A 23,549-nucleotide genomic window follows, 5' to 3' on the forward strand; every position below is an offset into this window, starting at 1 on the left:
TCAGACCTGGGGGTGGGGGGGTGGAAATGCCAAAGCAGCAGCAGTTTTGCAGATGTGGAAAGCACGAAGCGATGGTGTGTCCCCCCCCCCACCCCGCTGCCCGCACCGCGTGTGGTGGCCCTCAGGGGCGGCGGGGCTCTGCGCGTTAGTCGGCTGTTTCCGTCGCTCCCCGCGGCGGGGGCTGCCCTCAGGGCGGGGGCCGGGGGGATACGAGGCGGCCCCCAGTCGGGAGGAGCGCGGGGGCCGCTGCCGCCGGAGGGGAGGTACCGCTCGCCGGGGGGAGGCCGGGCGCTGCCGTCGTGAGGGGCCTCGCCGCAGCCGCTGCTGAGCCGGGCGGGGGGCCGGCGCCTGCCCCCCGTTCACCCCCGCACGACCGAGGGGGTGACTCGCTCTGTCCCGGCGGGCGGGGGCGGTGCGCAACGCCCCGCACTCTTTTCTCCTCCGGCGGAAGGTTACGGGGTGCGGCGACCGGGGAGGGACCGGACGCCCTTAAAGCGTGCGGCCGCAGGAGGGTGAGCGTAGTCAAGGCTGGGGCGGGGCGGTGTGGGGTCGGTTTCCCGCGGAACTGGCGGTAGCTCGCTGTGCTTGCTCGCCTGACAGCCACCATGTCCCGGGAGCCCGAGATCATGGAGTCGCAGGTGATGTGGGAGCCTGACACGAAGCGCAACACCCACATGGACCGGTTCCGCGCCGCCGTGGCCAGCAGCTGCGGGCTCCGCCTGGGTGAGCGCCGGGCGGGGGGGGCCCTGGGGGTCCTGCTCTGACTGGGGGAAGGGGGGGGGAAGTCGTGCGGGGCTCTGCTTCCCCGGGGCTGGCCTTACCGCGGTGGCTGCGGGCAGTCTGCCTGTCCCGGATAGCCGGGTGGGGGGCAAGGTGCCTGCACACCCCACCTGGGGTGGGGGGTGGGGGGGTGAGGTGTCCCAGGCTGCGAGAGGGATGCTCGGCTTGCGCCTGGGGTAGAGGTCTCCGGTGCAGCATCTCGTGTAGCGTGAAGATCCAGGCTGATGGGGAATGCAAACAGCCTTTGCTGCGGCTGCCGGATGGCAGCCCAGGCGGCGGCCGTGCTGGTACCAGCTCTGTGCTCCTGGCTGCTCCTGTGTGGGCCAGGCTCTGCGTGCAGGGTTTTCCTTGGGCCTGAAGCGATGCTGCGGTGACTTGGTGGTGTAAGGGGATGTGGGAAGGAGGGATCTCTGCCACCGTGGCTGTGAGGCTCCTGTGAGCCTTAGTATAGTGCTTTAATGGTATACATATGTGAGATCTGAATTAAGGCCATGCTCGTCTTTCTTTGTGATGAGTATGTTTTTGTAATATTTAAACATGCTGGGAAGGGAAAGGTGATGTGTAAGCTGGTTCAGTGGTGGAAGTTTTGGTTCTTTTGCTGTGCATCTGCCTAAGCTCTAGAACTTAAAGCTCTGCTTCATGCTCATTCAGAAATACCTGTATGACTGTGAATAGGTGTGCAGTCCTTGCAGCTGGAAACAACCTGTCAGTTTTGAATGTAGTACCCCTTTGAGTAGGGGCTTGGACCTCCAGAGGTGGCTTTCAACCCAGATTGCCATGGTTTTCCAGTGACTGTGGTGGTGTCTCTGGGGTTATCAGGAGCCAGCGGTGCTGGCTGTGTGGGTTCATTCACATCATGAGCCAGGTGGATGCCAGTGCATGTGGGGGTCACATAAACTAGCTTGGTTTATGCCGTCTGGTTTCCCAAAGTGTCTGGGGACCGGGTTGACTTGTGTAGCTTTCCTGTAATCGCTTGTCTGATGGGGACTGGAGGGAGTGGTTTTGGCAAGTGGCCTGACAAGTTTGTCAGTGCAGTATAAATGTGTCTGTGGCATAAGCAGAAATATTCTGGAGTAGTAGCAAAGTAGCTAGTGCTTCTAGCGGTTCCTGTCTGGAAGACAATTGCGTACCTCGCTTGGGAACTTACTGTGTCGGCAAGCCAGGTCATTACTCTGACTGGTGGGGGATTTCGCATTATCATGTCAGAACTCCTGCTACGTAGGAAGTAAGCTACTACAGGTTTTTAGCTAACTCCTGAGTAGAAAAGCCATGTAACTGGTACTTGTATGATCAAGACCAAATACAGTTTCAGATGGGCTTCCCATGTTTACGGATGTAACAACTAGAATTCTTTTCAGTCCATTTTGAAGTGGCTATCTCCCTTCAAGAGTGGATTCCTGGGCATATATAGAAACTTTTGTCAAGTTCCATTAGATTTGAAGTGATGTTCATTGGTCTGTGTGCTATGCAACAATGAAGAATGGATTCTTTATGTAACATTAAGATGTAGACTCGTCGAGGAGAGCTGAGGGCAATGTAACCCTTTGAACAGCATGGCTCTGTCCAACCCTGAAAACGTAGTGACAAGATGCAGTGTTTGACTGCTGGCTAAGATGACTATGCCCTGAAGGACTTGCATGCTAAAGCTCATTTTGGGGACAGAACGGACTGTTCATGTTATAAGAAATCAAGTTAGTGGTGACTTGTACCAGTTGCTCCAAGTAATCTGATAAATGCAAAAAGCACAACTGATTTATTTTTTTTTTCTTCTTTGAAGGAGGAGATGGAAATTTGAACTTTCCTCTGGTAAAGCCTTAGCCCCACGCCAGCTGATGTGCATTGTATAGAGTGGTGAAGAGTAACTTGGGTGGAGTGTAAAAATAAAAAAAGGATGTAGGAGGCTGAGGCGATATGTAGGCAGAAGCTGAGTTCGGAGAAGGGCCTTTGTGTCTGTGTCAGTAATACCTAGGGAGCAATCTGATATCGATGGAAAAGATTGAGTGGAATAAGATGTGGAAGGGGCAGACTGGGTGGGGAAACAGCTGTAGTGATCAAGTGTAAGTGTAGAGATGGCTTGGAATGTTTTTTTTTCCTCTTATAAAGCTGGAAGATGTCCTCCTTGTAGGAGGGGGATGCAAAGATGATTTCTGAAGCAAAGAGCTGGATAACAGAATGACAAACCAAAGAGAATTCGAGAAAATGACTTCAAGTGGTTTAGCTGGAAGCATTAAATAGGAAGCACAGTTGGCAGAGCAGGAAACTGTTAGTACTGTCACTTATGGCAGACTCGTATTCAATTTGGCTGTTGGCACAGCTTCAGACAGTGTGGCCATGACTTGGGAGTGTCACTTTCAAGCTGGTGATGAGGAATCAGCTCAGTTATTCATACCCAAGACTGTTCTACACGCTGAATTTCAGTATTTGGTTTGAATTGTGGAGTTTTGATACGCATTCCTTGGGTTACTTGATTGGTATCACAGTCATGCAAGATTTAAACTGCTTGCTTCTATGTTTTTAATGCCGGGTCACGGTTTTACTATCTAGCTAGTAAACATCTCTTTTCAGCTTCATTCATGCTGGTTTAGCATGAGAAGGTAAGCTGCAGTCTGTCAGACCCCTTATTCATTAAGGAATAATGCATGCTTGCTTTGTAACAGTGCTGTTGATACTACAGTTAGATGACAAGTGCATCTAATCCCAGTGTTGCCACGCTTTTGGAGGTCTTTGGTCCCAGACTGGAACCATAAGGGTTCTTGTCAGGAAGACTTGTTTATCTTCTGCTGTATTAAATCATTTTGTTGATGATACGATAGGGAGCGGAAATACCAGTGAGCGGGACAGAGTCTCTGAAGTATTGCATCTTTGGTTTCACTGAGGGAGTGGGTAGATGTTGCACAGAGTTACTAGAAGAGGTCTCTGTCTGTGTGGTGGTGAATGGCTTGTAACGGGTGAAATGTTGCCATGTGTTCAGGTAGACCGTTTCTGTTGATGCTATAGTCACTTGCCCTGTACAGAAGGGATCTGTTCTGACCTACTCTATGTGATCAGTTCAACCTTACTAGTTGTTTTAGCCACAAATTTTCTTTATCCAGGATCTCTGTAAGTATAGTTTGTTTACATTCCTATAATTCTCTACATAATGCTAAAAGGTATCTATTACTTCTAGCCAACTACAATGACTTATACCAGTGGTCAGTGGAATCCTTCTCAGACTTCTGGGCAGAATTCTGGAAGTACAGTAACATTGTATGTTCTCGCCTGTATGATGAGGTAAGTGTTTCTCTTGGTCAAGTGCAACGCAAGATGGCAATAAACCAGTTTTACAATCGGTCTTTTGACCTGTTCCTGGAACCTTTGCAAGTGATGTGAGGAATCTCTCGAGTGTACAGTCCTGAATTTCCTTGTGTGGTGGATGGTGGTGTTCTGTTGCTGGTACACATTAGGACAGTGAAATCGCGAAGTTCTGTTGTCCTAAACAGTTCTGCTGTAGTGTCCTTGTGGTTATTGTGCTCTCGTATACCTTGCAAGTCCTGGCTGCTTGTGGGGAGCCTACCAATATACTGCTTTCTGCTTTTAGATCATGCTGGCAGAATAACATCTTGATTTTGTAAATGCTGGCATGCAGTCAAGTTCATGTTTATGTTCCCTGAGTCAGCTTATCTGATAAGCATACCTCTTGCACTCTGGTTTTGTAGAACTGGTTGTGGAAGTCTCTGCAACCAGATGTAGGCTTGAAATGTCTCTGAGGGAACGGTAGTGGTTGACTGCAGTCACAGGTGGAATACCAGACCATGCTGCGGTGTTGCCTTGAGGTAAAGGTGACCTTGAAGCTCTTGTGCATGGAGGGCAAAGCTGGAGCCCTTGGTACAGCCCTGTTGTAGGGTATCAGCATCACCCTGTGGTTTTCCATCTGAGGAAGATGATTGGCTAATTACTTAAAGAGCTCGACACAGGGGAACCTTCCTTGGATTTAGTAAAGAGAGGACTGGACTTCTGTCTTAATCCCTGGAGGCCATCTGTTCCAAGCACACTTGGAGTACTGGCATTTTGCAGAGGGAACTGGTAAGTTTCTTTTGCCTCTTCCTGTCTTAGAAATTTCTGTGCTGTGTGATATGATAAAGTGGTTCCTCCTGCTGTGAAACTGTGCTTGGGTGCTGTGATGTGACCCACCCTTTAGAAAGGTGAATTGAGCAAGAGTGTAAGAACTAGCCTGCCTTTTGAAGTATGTAGTCTGAAGACTATACATTGATCTTTTATCTTCTCTAGATGGTAGTTCAAAATCTGACCAGGTTGTATTTGCATCGTGTATTTTCTTGACATACTCTGTGCTGCTAGCAAGGCCATCTTTCCAAATTTCCACATGAATGCAAATTGTCCTGAGCAAGTAGTTCAGAGGAGCTGTTTTGCACCTGCGTATCTGTACTGAGCAAGCTGGACGATAACACTTTTCTCTTGCTTTGCAGGGCTGGTGCTCCTGGAAGTCTGGCCCTCCAGACACAGCCAGTGGCGGCTGAACTGGAAGGGAGGCTGAAGCAGGCAGCGGTGGCTTAAAAACGCAGGTTTCCTGAGGATAAGAAGCAAGAAGATGAGGATGTTTAGGAAGGCTTTAACCAGACTACTTGTGAGCTTCTGGGCCCCTGCGTGCCTGTTCTCACATCATGGCGAGACCACTGTAGATCTTAAAACGGGAGCAGCACTCAGCTGACAGACAAGTACTGCAGGAGATCCTTGACTCGCTTTTAATGGCTATTGCTGTTTGCCTCTAGCTTCCCCCTAGTGTCAGCTTCGCGGCTTGGCTGCAGCTTTGAGCGTCAAAGCTGACTTGCTGTTGGTCCTTACCATGGGTCCTTTTCTGTTGTATGTCAGGAGGAAAGGCTGGTCACAGTAACTGAGCTGTTCTGTGGTAGCTAAAGAGCTGAGAAGGTTTGATTTGAAGTGTCTTATGACTTGATCCTTGCTGCTTGTTGGAAGTAAGCATTATGCTTTGGGGAGAATAGTTTTTTTCATGAACTGGAGATGACTCCTTTGTCCCCAGCCAGTTAAACAGTTTATACTCCCACAGGTCATTCCAAGAAAGCCAATAAAACCTTGTATATGTATAAAATACAAGAAGCCAGTGTTTCATTTAAACTTAGTAAAGTTTTTAAGTGTTTGTAGACATGCTCATGTCACTCTGCAGCGTTTGACATCCATGCCACTTTTAAAAGAAGTACTGCAAGTACTTGCAGTATACAAAGCTATATTGGCACGGCAGCGTTGGTGGTGTTACGTCAAGTAGCTGTTCATATGAAATGCCTTAAAACTTTCAACTTTCTGCTACGAGAAGCTGTTATTCCTGTGGACGGAGTGTTTTCTGGTATTGTCTGCTCTCTAGCTTTTCATGAGGCATGCTGTTTTGCTGCTCTTGCTCTTCAGGTGATACAGAACCTCATATGTACCACCATAAGGCAAGGGTTATCTGTCTCATGGTAAGGGTGAGATTCATTCTCAAAGGTATAGTCTCTGCTTAGGGTAAGCACAGTTGCTGGGGCATGACAATGCATGGTTCTAGCGCAGCTAGCAAACCACTTCAGTGAGGGAAAATGCAGTAGAGGTGTGGACAGGCGATATTGCTAATATGATGCTTTTTTGTAGCTGCTGAGGTTTGGGAAGTAGTCACTGATGAGCTGCTATGAAAAGCAATTGTAGAACAGGAGCTGGTGGTGTGGGAGTACAGCTGATAGTTGGCATGTTCACCTAACCACACAGATGGGCCTTGTGTGCTTCAGTGCTGCTGTGGGAGGGAGTACAGCCTTACTCATTAAAGGAGGACTGCAGTCAGCAGCACTGTAGACTGCACTCTTTCCCTGTACTTGCTGAGCGTTTGGGAATGTATGAAGTGAAAGATTTGTTGCAAAGCTCTGCATTTTTACAAGCCTGCTAGAGCTGGGGTCTTCCAGTAAAAATTAGCAGACCTTTGGTTTCTGTTACTTGCTGAGACCTTGCCTCTAAGGGAGAGATCAGGTTGTTTGTGTGACAGAGTACCACTACCAAAGGGATTGGGCTTAACGAGGAATCATGGGTGTTAATGGAGTAGAAAATAACGGAGCATCAAGTATAGGAGTCCAGCACCTTATGCTAGCGGAGCCCTTTGAAGGGGTGGTGTTCCTCTTCAGGAAAAAATAGAATTGTATTAGAACTTGTCCTGGAAAATGTTGGAAACATTCTGCTTGCTTTTCTTCAAGCTGAGGAAGTTGGGAATGAGTCACTTCTCAAGAGTGGCCTCTAATTACTGCAGTAATACGTGCTGGTATAAAACAATATTTCTGTAGCCAGCGTTGATAAACTATAAATGTTATAAGTCAGTTCTAGGCAATCATTACAAGCAGAGAAATCTGCTTGAGTTTCCATTTTTGGAAAATTCACTTCAAGTGAAAGTAGTAGAGTACCTCACATGAGCTTTAAGTTCTCTTCTACAAATTCAGGATTGCCTATGGTAATAAACACACTGCGTGTCTGAAAGCACAACGATATTAGGTTTTCTGGAATGGGAAGCATTTTGAGTTCTGCCTGGCTTTCAGAAGAGCTCTTTACTTGGTCCAAAAGAATGCTGTTTCTGGCCATGCATGTGCAGTCCACGAGAGAACCTGAGGGTATAAACGGAAGCTTTCAAAAATACAACTGTAGACTAGTCAATTTTAAGATAACAAAATTCATGTGCTGCTGGGCAGTTGAATCTCTAAACAGTGGGGCATTTTGGAAAGAATTTACCTAACTTTGTGGCTAATGCTAAGGGGCTCTTTACCTATCACTGTTTTTAAAGGTATAGTCTTAACTGTGACTTAACAAGGGGTCATTTAATATTTTGAGGCTTGATTAGTTCAAGATGGGGGAGGCTGTTTCAGCTGAACATATCTTTTGTGACTTTTCATTAAAGTGTTTCAATTCTTTGTGTGTCTTAGGGCTAAGACATAAGTGGGGAATTCCTTAATGTGGGCTTATTAGGTTGAACCATCTTTTTAGAAAATGGCAAGTGAAGGCTGGTAGAAATGCGTGCAGTCAGTTTGCGGTACAGTATTTCTTGGGTGTGGAGGTTAGTTGCGGTCCTTCTTCTGCACTCTGGATGAAGCTGTGGAGTACTTAAATGTTTACGACAACTGAATCCTAAAAAAAAAAAAAAATAAAAAAAATTAGAAAATTAACTAAAAAGTTCAAGCTTTTTATTCTATGTTTGACTATACATTTCCCTTACTTAGTCTAGGGTTAATTTGAATTACCCTTGTCTGAGTTCCTGCCGTTGGACTCTGTACCTTGTGAGTCATGCTGGGGAGGAATGGGTACTCGCACCTTCCCAGGTTTGGTTTTCGTAAGGGGGAGGCTGGGTGGTGTGGCCTGGTAGGGAGCTGCAACACACTGTAGCTCAGTCCCTGGTTGGGATGTTTCCAGAGGCAAAGCCCTGGCGTGCACTGTGGTTTGTGTGTGTCTTGTGGTCTGGATGTAGTCATAGTGGTTTGCTTCCCTCTGTGTATTTAAGGCTGGTCCAAAGGTAGAACTGTCAGCAAGGAACTGTTTCTAGTTTTATTGTAATGATGTCTTTGCTTGTGACAGTTGACAAGTAACTAATCCTTCCAAGCCTGTAGTGTCTGTTTGCCGTCTGTAAGCTGGGAAAAATGATTCTTGCCTGATGGAGTGTATGAAGAGCTTGGAATTAATGAGCTGATTTCTGTACAATGCTCTGAAAAAGAAATTACATTGCAGTCTTCCACTAACACGTATTTTATTTTCAGGTGGTTGATACATCCAAAAGTATTGCAGATGTCCCGGAATGGTTTAAAGGCAGCCGTCTGAACTATGCAGAAAATCTTCTGAAGCACAAGGACAATGACAAGATTGCACTGTATGCAGCAAGTAAGAAAAAAATAATGGCTTATATTTGTAGTTCACTGGACTAGGCCTTAAAACAGCTCTCCTTTTTATGAGTCCTGGAAATAAACTGGCTTGGGTGAGGAGAAAAAGAGGAAAATGAAGTCAGGGACTCTGCAGAATCTACAGTACAGCTCTACAAAACCCCAGCAAAACATGCTCTGGGACTATAGATAGTTCTGCAGGTTTGTGGCAAATTAAAGTTGTCTTAGAATGTGCTTGAATTTGTTTAGGTAGTGGAGATCATGCTGCGTTCAGCATCACTCTCTTTGAGCTATTACTTCACACTTGTTATAAACACTTGCCTAATGCCTGCCTTCAGCAAGCCTTTTGGCACTGTTACTTGATATTGCCTTTCCCGCTCTCTTACTGTGCCTTTTTTTTCTTGTGAACACTAAGGACTACATGGGGCGTAGGTAGGAATTAACTCTTCTTACCGTGTTGTCAACAGCAAGGAAAGTTATATGAATGGGAGACTCGGAATTTTGCTTTTCTGGAACACTGCAGCTCAGTCTTATTTTTTTTTTGCTGTGCTGGAGAAGATTTAAGTCTAGTAAAATCTGGACATACTCCGTGCTGAGGGTGGTGATATTAAGGCAATGTCCCTTCCCTGTATTTGCTGACTTTGGTAACTTAAACACGATTCTAATCTGTGTTTGATGGGATTAGCTTCTATGCGGGTGAGTGAGTGCTTCCTTAGGGAGTTGTATTCTGAGCTTCCCTTTTGCTGGACCTAATCCTTATCATAAGACCAAGCAGTGATGCTTCTTAATAGCTCAACAATAAACAACGAACTCCTACAGCTCATTAGGAGAGAAAATTACGCAGAACTATGGATTGATTGTGTAGGTGTTAAAAGTCTTAGATTCTGATTTCTGATGCATAGGGATCAGGTTTTGAATTACATGTGTTAGTGTTGTTCAGATAGCTGCTCAGAAACAATACGAGACAACAGAACAGTCTTCTGTAAGCATACTGCTGGAGAAGAAATACTTACCACTTGCATTTTACTGTATAGAGGTATTGGAAGAAACCTCTCTGATCCTATGTATGTGTATATATATATATGTAAAATCATCAACTACCAGTTCAGAGAGAATGGGAAAATCTGTGACCCAGTTCTGGTGTAGTAAGAATGGATCTGGTGAAGCCTGGTGGAAATGAGGCTGGTGACAGAAAGCTGGCTTCGAAGTGGTGGACTATATATATTACATAATTATTTAATATAATACTATATATAGTGAACGCCACAAACTATAGGCAGTTCTAGGGAGTAACTTATATCTTAACATGGTATGAGTTTTTACTCAGTTGTGTGTTTTTTCCAGAAATTGTTGGCCTTAAGTCATAGTGCTGCTTTCAGAGTTGCTACTCTCAAAACCACAGCAGTTTAGAGACTTGACTGAAGTGGTCAAGCTGGTTTAAGAAACAGATTTCACTGATTTTTGAATTGCGAAGAAAAACCTCAGTTCAAGGTTTTTTTTTAAAGTCTGCTTCTTACGAAGTTGAAAAAGGATGGATTTTTTTCAAGCTGTAGGCACACTGGCAAAAATCAAGCTTAGTACCCTCCTACTTGATAAAGTTAACATAGCAGAAATAGCTATTAAGGTCTGGGACCTTAGTTCCTGTCCTGAAAAGTACATCCCTAAATAATCTATCTTTGAAAAGTGCCTAGCACTAGTGAGCGTTTGCGGTCTGATAGATAGTTGTGGAGCACCTGCAGCTTGCACTGCAGTCCAAGATCTGTCAGTGCTTGCTGCTTTTTAGTGGGTTGGGAAGCGTTTTTATTGCCATTTAAGTTTGCTTTCAAACACTGAATTCTAATTAGGTGTCCAAGTACTGTAATTAGGCCTGTCATGTGCCTTTTTTAAGGACTTGGGCATCTTCTTGGTTGCTTAAGAGATCTTTGATCTACTTTAGTGTAGTTGGTGAATTTTGACTGCGTGTTTTCATTTGTGGGTTGGATTCTGATCAGTTGAGAGTCAGTCTCAGGCACCCAGCACCTTCTGGAGAGCTGGTCAAATGGAGCCCACTGCAAATGTAACTTTCTTGATGTTTGGTTCTTCTGTGTGCCTTGATAAATTGAATGTAAACCTTGAAATCTTCCTGTAAGTTGATGAGATAAGCCTGAAGAGCTCCATTGGTGTGATGATGTTCCAGGGCTTGTCACACTGTATTACTTCCTTATCAGCTGAGACGCTGGTTTTGCTTGTTTGTGTTTAAGATTCTGGTAGTGTCTACCAGACAATGTTTAGCTTTGTAAAGTGGCATCTCCACTTTTGAACTGAGTATTTATAACCTTTGCTTCCAGCTACTTGTTCCTTTTCTAAGGGGTGTTTCTACAGACCTGTTCTGTTCCCCTGCTTGGTGCTGTATCCTTAGTCTCTATGTACCCTGTTCAATCCACAACCTTTTTCTCTCTCTCCCAGTTCTTCCATGGAGCGTGCTGCCCTCTTATCCTGAAAGTCTCATTAATTAAGCGGAAACTTTTGTAAACTGGGAGTAACCTTGTAGATAGAGAAATGGATACAACTCTTTTTATAAAAGGGATTGTGTCTTACTCCTTGTGCAACTGATTTGACTTTGAAGGAGGAAGTGACGATTGTGTGGAAAATTTCAAAGGATCCTTCAGTCTGGGGCTTTTCATTTTTAGTCTGTTTGAAGTGGCGATTGTATACGTTATGTTTACTGTTAAGATTTTGTGGTTTTTAGTTTCTTCAGTCTCTAACCGTTCAAATTCTGCCATAGGTTACTTACCAAACAGCATTCATGCGGTGGAAGCAATGCTCGCTGCTGCAAGTATTGGTGCTATCTGGAGTTCAACATCACCGGACTTTGGCATTAACGTGAGTAGCTGTATTATCAGGTGGTGTAGAAAAGCTCTCCTCCTGTTTGAGACAGACGTGAAAGTGACAGTGCGGGATAGATCCTGTTTGCTTTAGCCTTACTGCCATCTCCTGGCACAGCCAAGTACACCAGATTTTATTTTTTTTTTTCTGGCTACCACAAACTGAATGAAAACTCGTGCTTTCAGTTGTCAATAATGACTTTCAGCGTAGTAATTCGGGTATCTTTTAGCTGACTCACAGGGGGATATTTTCAGGCAGAATCCATGGTCTTCGTGAGCTTTTATTAATTGTGCAAATGAGCAGCAATGCAACAGTTGTCTGGGACTTGGCCCTTCATTCCCAAATCTTTTCCCAGGCTGCTTAGCCACGATCCAGTTCCTTTGCCCAAGTAGTTCCTTCCTCTGCCTTCTGCGTGGTTAAACTGAGCAATATCCCACCTGGTCTCTTCGAGGAGGCTTTGTTTGCCAACAAGGTGAGGGATTTCAGGCTAATATCACTAACTCAATTCTTTTTAGCATAGGAATAAATGCTGCGTGTAAAATACGGTAAAAAGTTTTGCGATATGATTATGATAGCCAAACAGATGTTGCAGTGTTCACTGGAAGCTTTGGGAATGTATTTTACTTTCTTTGGAAAGTCTTTAGCACACATCATAAGCAGCAACAGGTGCGAATCACTTCTAAAATGGAGTGTTCTATCTAAAAGTATGCTTGAAAGCATGCTTTTTTGCACTGCAGAACAGAGAAAATACCAAAGGTGGGGGTTTTTTAGGTAATGCGTACCCTCAATCTCAGTGTTTAACCCCCGTAGCTGGTTAGATGTAGGGAACTGTCCTCTCTGGATTAGCGCTAGAGGGCAGCAGCATTCCGCTTTCTCGCACTCGAGGTTGTATCATTGGGAAAAAAAAATGATTAAAAAAGTCATTACAGCACGTAATGATCAATCTGTTCTACAAATATTTTCTGCTTGCTCAGAAAATGACAGTATGGAGTATTTTCTTTGCAATGTGATTTGATCTCTCATCTGGGGGAAGATTGTTCATTTTGCTTGTATTACAGAGTACTGGTGTGTTTTCTGTCCATGTTGATGTGCTGTTATTTTCAGTGCCCAGCTAGCTTAGTTTTTGTGATAGTTTCATTAAAAAACTTAGCCTTGGAGCAGCAGTGCCGTTGATATCATTTATTCTCCTTTGGCTTGGCAGCATGTGTTGGTGTATGAATTCAAACCCTAAAATCTTGAGGGAGATCAGCAGAGGTTCTCAGGGATATTGGCTTCCGCCCTAAGGAAAATATATTCCTGCTTCTGTGCAGTTGCGTTAGTCCTGTTAAGGTAAATGAAGATTTTGTTTGTGTTTTGGGAAATAGTGTAGCATTTTCAATATTTCAAACCCGATTGTGTGTATGTATTTTGTGAAGCTTAGAAAACGTCACTGTTCAGAACTGCCTACACGTTGCAGGCTCTGAATGCCATACCTCTGAAGACTGTGCAAGCGTTCAGGAAGGCTGCTGTCAGAGAACCAGTGAGCTCCCTCCCACGCAGAACGCCACTCTTGGCAGCTTTTGCTTCATTTCTCTAGTCCCTGTTATCCATTTACATATATTAATAGGAAAGTGGTTCTTTGCAGCCTGTGCATAAGAGGTTGGATATGTAAGTTTAAAAAGAGGCTGTGCTCTTGGGTCTGTGAGAAACCTTTGGTGAGCCCTAGCAAAGCCAGGGCAGCTCCATTCATGGGGTCCTTCTCAACCTTTAGTACTGGATTTGAGGCGCATAGACTAGAACGAGCCATATCTGTTTTACCTGAGCTTTTCATGATTTTCATGAAAGCAATTCCTTGCTGAGCCATCTGGTTGGATTAAAGTTCCAGTGTCGCAATTACCTGTTCCATCTGTTTGTATTGCCTTTGTATCATACCAGGCTGCCCTGTGGGATTTGATCTTGCCAGTGCTAATGAATCCAACTGGGTGTGTTAGCAGGATTGGTAAAACCCTGAGAATTGTAGTTATCCCAGCTTCTGATTCGCATTTCTCTTCAAATTTGATTCTTCTGTTAGAATACCCTTAGTCCTCTCATTGGTCTCTGTTTTTAAACATCAGACAGCATGGATATAGGGTATGTATGCTCTGTGCTCAGCGTGAATGTGTATACATGCATACATATGCGCACATATATAAGCGCACACATGCTATGTGTGATTTGGCTGCTTGGTCTGTTCTTTGAAAATGGTATGAAGTAGGTATGATAACATACCTAAAATAGCAGGAAACTTGATTTCATACTCCCTTAGAGAGTAATTTTAATGCATTAAACCTACATGTCTGAGTGTGTTAGGTAATGTGTTAAGGGCTTCTTGAAACCCTCTTCTGCCACCAAAACAGATTCTGGTGATTTTTGTTTTGAACTAATTGATCAAGTTAGGTGTCAATGCGTTGTTACTCTATTTTCTTGTGATGTGAGCAAGGAAGAGGAAGTGCATCTCGGGGTGATAGGAGGGAAAGCTGTTAAGTGACATACTCAGCAGACAGGTCCGTGTTCATATTTTGCCATATCCGTGTACCTCGCCTGTGGTGGTCAGTGAGCTTGCCTAAAAAGACAACAGGGAGAAGTTGTTGGGGCAGGACCTCTGTACTTTTGCAGCAGCCTCTCTTGTAACCCTGACCAGCCCAGCTTGGAAAGGAGGAGTTTAGTAGAGATTGACTGTAATGTTTTTGCATTGGTCTTTTGATTTGGTAATAACTTGTCTCGCTTTGGCTGCAAAACAGAGGACAAAGCAGGAGATGGAGAGAAATAAAAAATGCTGTGAAGAATAAACACAACTGAAGTCTTGAGGGTTTTTTTTCAATATGATTTAGGATACTGTTCTTGAACAGTTAGCTGACAATTTTACAATATAGAATAATCTTGTTCTTAATGTTTCAAGTACTGTAGCTAGAGAGGAACGAACATGGCTGTGTGCTGAGAGCTTTTTAGTAGAAGGATTTACTTCTTGCTGTTGAATACAAAAAGATCTATTTCTGGCATGCTGCTGCATGCAGTGTACCTAGGGGAAAAAAAAAAAATACCAGAAGGATTTTTTCTCTCAAATGTGATAATAGCTATGGTGAATTCCTGAATACAGTGTAAGCTGGAGGACACCTGAAAATTTAGCATTTGAACGTGTCCTTCCGTAGAGGTTCTAAAGGAGCTGTGGCAGGCTTGTTGGTAGTATGTACGTACGTTTTCAATATCTAGTTGTTCTGGTAGAAATCAGTGGCACGGTTTCCTTTGTTAATTGTAGCAGAGCAAAGCGGTCAGTTCCTATGAAGTGCCACCTTGCCATGTGATAAACACATCCTCTGGAAGACTGGTGGCTTTTTTTTTTTCCCCCAATGAGAGTACCAAACTACTGGGACATTGTCAAAGCAGCCCTGGGGCAGTTCACAAGGGCATAGAGAGCACCTGCCTGCAGATGCAGACAGGAGTGTTGTGGACCTTCAGGTAAATTAAGTGCTTAACTCCTGCTCACATCACAGGTGCTTATCCTCTTGAGGTGAGTTTGTAAGTCTGACTTCCAAGGTGAAATTTTAACTGCTTTGTGAACTTGATCTTTCGGTGAACAATGTCCTGTGATCTGTGGTGGTTTTATCTTTGTTGTTGGTTGATAGATTTGGGGGTCATGAAATAAATTGTTACAAACCTGTTGTACTTTGAAGCTCTTGGGAGAGTGGAAGACAAACTGGCAGTCTTTTAACAATTCTCCTGCTAATTCTTGTCTCTGCTCCTTTCTTGTATTTAGATTTGCTTTTAGCATCCAGTGCATTTTCCTACTGTAGCAATTTAATTCCATTCTTTAACTAACTTTTCTCTGTGTCCTTAGGGTGTACTGGACAGATTTTCCCAAATTCAGCCTAAGCTCATCTTCTCTGTTGAAGCTGTTATATACAATGGCAAAGAACATAACCACCTGGAAAAGCTGCTCAGTGTGGTGAAAGGTATTTCATTGCATACCATCTAGTCTTAGTCATGCTGCAGTTGTGTGAGCGCTCAAAGGCTGCACTGCCACTAAAAGTGTCATTTTTGAGCTGCTTGTCACTGTCCTTCCTACTTTACGGTATCTCTGTGGCCACTTAGGATTTCAGAACTGATTTGAATAAAAACTAACCAGTCTTTTGTGTAATTCTATCACTCTTTTGCTAGCTTAAACATATCACCATAAATTAGCAGTGTAAGTGGGGGAACAGGGACTGATGATGCTGGGTGTTGTGTTTTTTTAAGCCCAAGTGAAGTGCTGCTGAAGGCAAATGAAGAGGTATTACATCGCTAAAGCCTGCAGGTTTACACATGTATTTTTAAAGGGCTGGCTATATTGAGGAAATTATCTCTTAGGTAACAATTCAGTCTTTTGGGGTTTCAGTACTTGGCGTATCAGGATTGTTTCTGTTGCTTAGTGCGTTACCCTGAACGGTCCAATCGGGCAGAAAAGACCTTTGTTTTATGTAACTGAATGTAGGAAATAATTTTTTTTCTTCCTTCTTCCAGGGCTTCCAGATGTAAAAAAAGTGGTGGTGATTCCGTATGTCTCATCAAGGGAAGCCATAGATATTTCTAAGATTCCAAACAGGTAATGGGAGCTTGTGAGCTGTGACTGTCCTAAGGGGGGATGAGATGGATGCTGATACCTATCGCAAGTTCAAGAGGTCAGGCAGTTTCAAAAGCTAGCGTTTAGCCAGTTTTTGTAATGTGGGTCCAGCTTCATACTGAAAACAGTAGTAGTATGTTGCTGCAGATGTTTTGCTTCTACAAAATCACTGTTGGTATTAATGATTCTTAAATTAAGGCAAAATTCGATAGGATATAGAAGGGAGAAGAACGTGGCTTCCAGAAATGACTAATTAATAATGTAAGTGACACTCTTAGGGATAATTTGTTTTGCTTTTTAACTGCTCTGGATTATGGAGGTTAGATACTTTTGGAGTCACATCTCAATTACTATACTAATGTTTTACTTTAAGACCAAGAAAGGAAATAAAATAATCAGCAATTTGAAGAGTAGAAAGACTGGGAATACAAGTAGTGTACGTAGTGTGAAGATACAGCTTATCATAAAAGAGCTGTTAGATACAGAGGAAGTCCTATATATGGGCTGGGGTAATGTTTTCAAATATTTTTTTGAAATGTTTCTTTCCCCCCCTCTTACGCAGTGTCTTTTTAGAAGACTTCCTTGCTACCGGGAAAGGAGACCAGGCCCCTCAGCTGGAGTTTGAACAGCTGCCTTTCAGTCATCCTCTCTTTATCATGTATTCGTCAGGCACAACAGGGGCACCAAAATGCATGGTTCATTCAGCAGGGGTATGTCTTCCCTCCTGGAGCTGCGCTATCTATATCTAACTACCGGGGTTATATTTTTCCTTTAGCGGTATCATACCACGGTGTATACTCCAAGGAGGAATTGATTGCTGCCACTTTTTCATCAACTTGCAATGAAACTTTTCTATTTGTAAGTGGCTGAAAGCAAGTATGGATTAATAAGGATGTAAAATAGTTTGGTTTGGAGATTGGTGTGGAGACCTTTCAGATTTCAGCTGTTTCCTGGGAGTTAAGCATCAGTCAGAAAAGCATTAGTAGAACTGGCCCAACTGGCAGTTGAAGAAAGGCCAGATAACTTGAATTGGGTGCTTGGAACTGATTTTTGGACACTGTCAAGTTGAGGTCCATTGAGAGCTTGCAGGTTTTATTATCTAGAATTTTTTTTGCTGTAAACTTTACTCCCTATGTTTATCAGTTCAGAGCATGTCACCTTCACCACTCCTTTTTATAAGGAAGGAAGCCAGAAGGCTGGCTGTCTCTTTGGGTGTAGGTTTTGCTTTGTATGGAGGCTTTGCTTTAGGCTTTGTCTTGTTGTGGCTAGAGGTATGTACAACATTACTGACAAAATGACCTGTGCTCACATGCTTTCCATCTACTCTAGCCATGTTCTAGAAGTTGTTCTGGGCAACTTACTAAAGTTCAGGAAATTTTCCCAGCCGTCAGGCATGCAGTTGGAACTTTAACTCTGCCATTAGTATAGTCCTTAATAAAAAGCAGGGCTTTTTCCCCTTAAGGCAGGCAGAATGTGTTGTCTAGCACGTTTGTGCAGTTTAATTTATACAATTTGGTACAACCGTTAGCCAGAGTTCATAGTTTCTGCTGTTAGCTCACAGTCAGGAGGAGCATCTTGCGAGACTGGCCGTAGCGTTGTCTAGGTAGCCGGAAGGCAGGATCACTTTGATGTTACAGCTGCAGTGTGTATGTTCTAGCCTCCCTTTGATGGCAAGGACTGGAGGATTTGCCCACTGACAAATCCCATGCTGCCTGTAAACACCTGGCTTTGTATATTATCAATAGGGGATCGTACCAGGGAGCATGTGACATAAAATGGTCCCTTTGGGACACAAGTCCTATGTTTGTGAAGAAGAAAGGAGGAGGTATATTTTGAAGCTTGACAGCTGTTTTGAAGCTGTGCTGGCTTTAGACTGGTTAAGTACTTGCAGAGATGGTTAGCAAAAACAAGACGGGTGTTTTGTTTAGTGATCAGTGATGAACAGTAGAGATGAAAAACACTGTTGTAGCTCAGAGAACAGGACTTCTGTGTGGCACAGTTCTTTTCTTTCCATGTTACCTGTATGGCTGCTTAGGTTGCCCTTGAATTGTGCCTCTGCTCTCCATCCGAATAGTCTTCTCTGTTCATACAGAGCTACCTTAGACTTCAGGTGAAGACTACTCATTCTTGCTGGGGAGGAGAGAATGGGATGGTTTGCGGAGTGGGATATGTTATTTATGAGGATTCTCTGTTCCCACTGAGCAGCTCTCTAGTTCCTGTATTGCAGGGTGATTTATTTTTTTTGTTTGTTTGTTTGTTTCCCCTTAAGTTCTGGTGCTAACACCTCTGGCCTAAAAGCACACTGTTGCATCAGAGGCTCCCATGGTTTGCGTGCTTTGTATGTGTCAGTCTGGATAAGGCCTGTAGGTAAAAATCCATGCAAAGAAATTCTGAGGTGTCTTCTGCACGCTTGATTGGGTTCCTATGTTCTGGGCTGAATCTCGTTTCCACTGGAATAGGAGGATTCTCACGGATTTCAACAAAAGCAGAATTAGCCCACAGTCTCTTGTCTCGTTTTCTAGCCTCAGATTAAGCAAAGTTTGGATTTGACAGTTGAAAATGCAAAAAGAGGTGACATTTCAGTAAAGACACTTCAATTATTGCAGTGTGTTTCGATAGTGCTTTGTTGCTGTACTGATCTTACAGATGCCAATAGGCAGCTTACTTCAAATTCACAACTCTGTGTATCTAATCCTGCAGTATGTTTCTGTTTTCTCCGCACATATTCTGTTTTCTTGATACACAGTGAAATAACATATGTAAATAAAGAAAATGAAGCCAGGTCATGGGAGATGATTTAAAAAGTCGTTCCTCAGAGGGAGTAAGCTTGTTTCTGGTCTTGGAAATAAAGCTGTATTGTCTTGAACAATTGGGCATGCTGTGGGAAGACGTTTGGAGGGTTCTTTCTAATAATTGAAAAACATCAGTGAGTAGTTGTTGTTCTTAAGTCCCGAAAGCATTGGTGGCGATTCTTGCCTTGTTGATACAGGGCCCTTTTCAGTTTTATTCCATATTCTCAACTACCTAACGGGAGAATTTTTTGATAAAACTCCGATCAGTTTGTTTCTGTCTGTGTTGAGGACTCGCAAGACCTGGGCTTAAATAGCTGTGCTGCCACAGGCTTCTTGTGTAACTGCTGGCAAATCGCTTGGGGATTTTCTCACTCAGGCTCTTCCTGAACGCTGTAGAGAGAACGCTGCTGGTGTGAGACCAGGACCATGAGTAGCTGCTCTTTCTCTACGTAACGGCTTAGCACTGGTCCCTTATGTGCTGATGATGCGGTTCAGGAGCAGCCCTGCCCGCTGTTCTTTTGACACTCAGATGCTCGGCGCTTTTATCAGCTGTATGTTAAGCCCAATGAAGACAAGCAGACCAGTAAGTTTTCTGTCAGCTGCCAGATCTGTGTCATAGTCAATGCTGAGGATTTGTTTTGAGGGTCATACAAGTCCTATAAATAAACTTGAGAGAGCATCATGGGCTGTAAGCTTTTTAGAGCAGCTATACCTTCTACCACAACACCTCTGTTTCTGGACTGTGACTTACCAGATTTTGCAGGGAAACAGTTCATAGCCTCTGCCTAGTCATTGTTAACAGAACAGTTTTGGTCCCAAAACTGTAAACCAGCAACAACCAAATGAAGGAAAAAGAAAACAAATACTTATAATTTAATGTGCCTTTAATTTCACTATCTTGTGTGGCTCTTTCAGATTCACCTGCAGGGCAAAGATGCTTACCTTTATAAATGGAACAATTATGTTAACACCTGCAATGTTTTTGGCAACCTTAAAGTTAGAAACAGTGTTTCTAAATCCCGATTTGTATTTTTTTAGTTTTAAAATGTAGATAGACATAGCTGCCGCTAGGTGGCAGCATTGTGACAGCTTGGTGTGTTCAAACCAGTAGCAGGTGAATTCAGACCTGGTTCCTTTGAGCTGCAAAGGGAAAATAAGATTTACTCCTTTATTTTTATTGAATGTTTTCTGCCTTTTCTCCTGAAGCGTGTGCCAGTTTCATGACTTTTTTTCATTTCGAATGTTTATCTGTAACCTTTTTCTTCCAACATAAATCTTGTTCCGTGCTTATGAGGCTCTTAATAGTTCCACTATAACTCCTTGCGTAAATGCAAAAAGCATCTTTATTTTAAAATCAACTACATGAATTTGTCAGTGCAGTGAAGTGACTTAATGAAGTAGTTTGTAAATTTATTTATCCTAACCAGATACGCTTTAATGATGATCAGGAAGGTACTTTAGCAGCTATTCAAACAAAGAGAAACGGAAGTAATATGTTTAACTACTTTATTACTATTGATGCTTTGAGCAGTGAGATTTTTTTTCACATTGCTAGTCACACACATACATGAGAGATGTATATAGTTAGGTCTTTTGCTTCCTAGATGTTAACAGGTAAGGTGGCTTGGGTACGTAGTGTTAATGCGTAGCAGCTGCTGCAGTTTATAGCAGTTCTAGGTCCTTCATCCCTCCCAGTTGCCTTGATATTCTGAAAATGAAACTGGAAGGTCAAAGGGCTTACCTTCGTGGAAAACATGACTGGTAAAAGCATGCTATTAAAATTCCAGCCTGTGTGGAGTACTCTGCAACTGTGATGGCTGAGCAGAGTTGGAAGTGAAGGAAGTTATTAATTCCATGGAGTAAAAGCGATGTGCGGTGGGAATTGCTGAGGTCTAATGAGAGATGCTGAAAAGTTGTGTGAGAAAATGGAGAATGTAATTGCTGCTGCTGTTGTAGATAGGCCCTGGGATTTACTTCAGTTGTGGTTAAAGGAAATACTTGCCGTTAATCCTGGAGTGCATCCTGCAAAGTATTGCCAACATTAGGTTTTTTCTGAAGCCTGAATGTGCTGTCAAGAGTTTTGCTTTTCACTTGTGTGAACTTGATTTTTTTCTTTCTCTGTTCTTTTTCAGGGTACGCTAATACAGCATCTGAAGGAACACATTCTTCATGGCAACATGACCAGCAACGACATTCTTATGTACTATACAACGGCAAGTGTGGCTTATTAAGGCATTTTAAAGAACACTTCAATCTGTTTTTCTTATAAAGATAGGAGAGCTTTTCATACAAGTCTACAAGTACATTTTTATGTATTTTTAATTCTTGTTCGGCAAGGGATTGTCCTACTTCCCCGAGTTGAAAAAAAGTCAGGTGGAATAATAAAATGCATCGGGAACCTTTCTGATGAAAGGTCAAACCAGTGTTAAATGTTTCTGATCTAATTAGTGAGGAAGTAAGTTGATTTTTACAGTCTCTTAGGTTTATTGATCTGCCTCATCAATATCACCAGCAACATAGGCTCCACCTTCCTGCATCATGCAAAGGTAGACCATGCTGAAGATGAGAATTTCTGTTGTGACTCTGTTTTGGTGGTGAAGGAAAGAAGCTGGCCAACTTTAAGTTCAGTAAAGGAAAGGGAATAAAACTGATCTATGTAGGAGTTCAGTTACATAGTGGGTTTTCCTTATGCTGTGCTGAAGAAAATTATTCCAAAGTCTTCTATTACTGTAACTGTTTGAGAAGGGTAATGTCTTTCCTCAAGAGTTCCTTTCTAAACTTCAACAGTGATAGTCAATTTCCAGACTCCATGGAGTTGTTACAACTGCCTTGTCCTCCAGATAGGAAAATGAGTCTTTTTTGGGAAGGGGGTGAGCAGGGGAGTGTTGGCCTCAGAGTAAGATGGCTGCTGCTATCATTCACTGAGCAAATCTGGCCCAAGAGGGTCTGTTCTGTAGTTTTTCCGAGCAGAGCACTGTTCGACCTCTCATAGCCCGGTTAGTTTCAGGAAGAAACTGTGATCTTCACGGATGAGTTTATTAATTAGTTCAACACCTTGAACCTGATGATAACTTGTTTATGCTGCAAAATTTGCCTTTCTCATAATGAAATCCATCCCCCTTGATTTTATCTCCATGTAGTGTGAACATTGTGACCTTTGCATGCTATAGGCGTTAATATCCCACCTATGAAGGAACGTGGAGGCCTGGCTGGGCTTGCCTTGCTCTTTAGTTACTCGGTTCTCTAAACCATGAATTCATCAAAAGCTTTCTTAGGATTTTTGTGCTGTGAAAAACTGCTTGCAACTGTGGTCAGTGTTATTTTCTGCAAAGTAACCTCTGTGATGTTTCTCATAGCAACAAGGATATTCCTGCCTCTAATTTCACGATTCATGAAGTCCACTGCAGCAGATTTCTTGCAGCGTGCCCGTACTGCGAGGTTTACATCCCAAAATCGGAAATGAAGAACCATTTTGCATCTGAGCACGTGGAGGTGAGAAACGCATTCCTCCTCTAAAACTGCTGTCCTCTGTGGCAATTAATCTCATGAGGTCTGTTTATTGTAGGTTACCTGCGAGTGTGGGATGAAGATGGAAAAACGACACTTGGAGGACCACAAGGCTGGTGAACATCTATTGATGTTAGGAGATGTTTTGAAGCTACTCGATGGTATTTGCAAGCACCGATTCCAGAGCCTTTCTGTCAGCCAGGAGCCGGACTCCAAATTGTGATTGAGGCACCCTTTTTATCGAGCCCTAAATTCACACCCTCTGAGAGAAGGTGGTTGGAAACTGCCTTCAAGCAGTGGAGCCTGCTCAAGTCTTCATATCCAAGGGTTATCTGCGATAATTGGTGATTTTGTCCTTGTTAGTGATGAGGATGAAAAATGGTGAGCTGTTTCAGAAACACAGAATATGATGAACTCCACTTCTTCCGTTCCTTTCACATGACGCATTTCTGACTGCTGCAGTGGTCATGTGCATTTTAATAAGTCATGATGTCCAACAGACTTTGAAAAGAGTTTGTAAAATCAACAGGGATTTTTCCAGTTTCTGACTCCAGTTGGCTGCCGTCACAGGCAATCTTGTAATCCATGTCAGCCCCTTCCTTTCCTATGGGCCCCCCTTGCAGACAGCTCTGCAAGTGCCACCTAAGTCTGCTTATTGCTGACAAACAAAGGATTTTCAAACGGTGAAGATATGACCAGGTCAAACCCCTGGAAGCACTTCATCCCGCATGTTTGTGCGTAGTGGTTCTAGTTTTGCCTGTAAAGCAAATGATGACGTATTCTTGCAGCATCTGCTATTCTAACAGGGCTTTCATCTCTCTGTAACCCCTCTGGAAGGGCAACTTCCCTGTCATTCAGTCGCGGGTGAAGGACACAAGTGAGGAGATTAAGACATGGACCCCTGAATCTGACCAGAATAACCTTTGTTAGTCCAAAACCAACGCTTATACATTCTCATTTGCTGTTCATGCACAACCTACTAAAATATCATTTGTTAATCAATACTGTTCACACACTTCTTGGCTACATAGAATTTGTTGATTACAAAGCTACAAACACACTGAACATCATGCATTTTTTTTCTCTCTTCTTTCTTATCTCTGC

General features: G+C 43.4%; 1 protein-coding gene across 1 annotated transcript; it reads left to right on the forward strand.

Annotated features, from left to right (window-relative positions):
• The first annotated feature begins 427 nt into the window (after window positions 1-427).
• On the forward strand, window positions 428-22,617 carry LOC121095887 (acetoacetyl-CoA synthetase-like). Its single transcript, XM_040611270.1, has 11 exons — window positions 428-512; window positions 601-723; window positions 3,947-4,050; window positions 8,547-8,667; window positions 11,431-11,528; window positions 15,385-15,499; window positions 16,047-16,128; window positions 16,709-16,856; window positions 21,071-21,151; window positions 22,295-22,430; window positions 22,504-22,617. Exons 2-10 carry the CDS (start codon window positions 606-608, stop codon window positions 22,316-22,318), a joined length of 891 nt encoding a protein of 296 aa, XP_040467204.1. The 5' UTR covers window positions 428-512; window positions 601-605; the 3' UTR covers window positions 22,319-22,430; window positions 22,504-22,617.
• The last annotated feature ends 932 nt before the right edge of the window (window positions 22,618-23,549 follow it).

This window comes from Falco naumanni, chromosome 1, assembly GCF_017639655.2.
Source record: "Falco naumanni isolate bFalNau1 chromosome 1, bFalNau1.pat, whole genome shotgun sequence".
Taxonomy (NCBI): Eukaryota; Metazoa; Chordata; class Aves; order Falconiformes; family Falconidae; genus Falco; species Falco naumanni.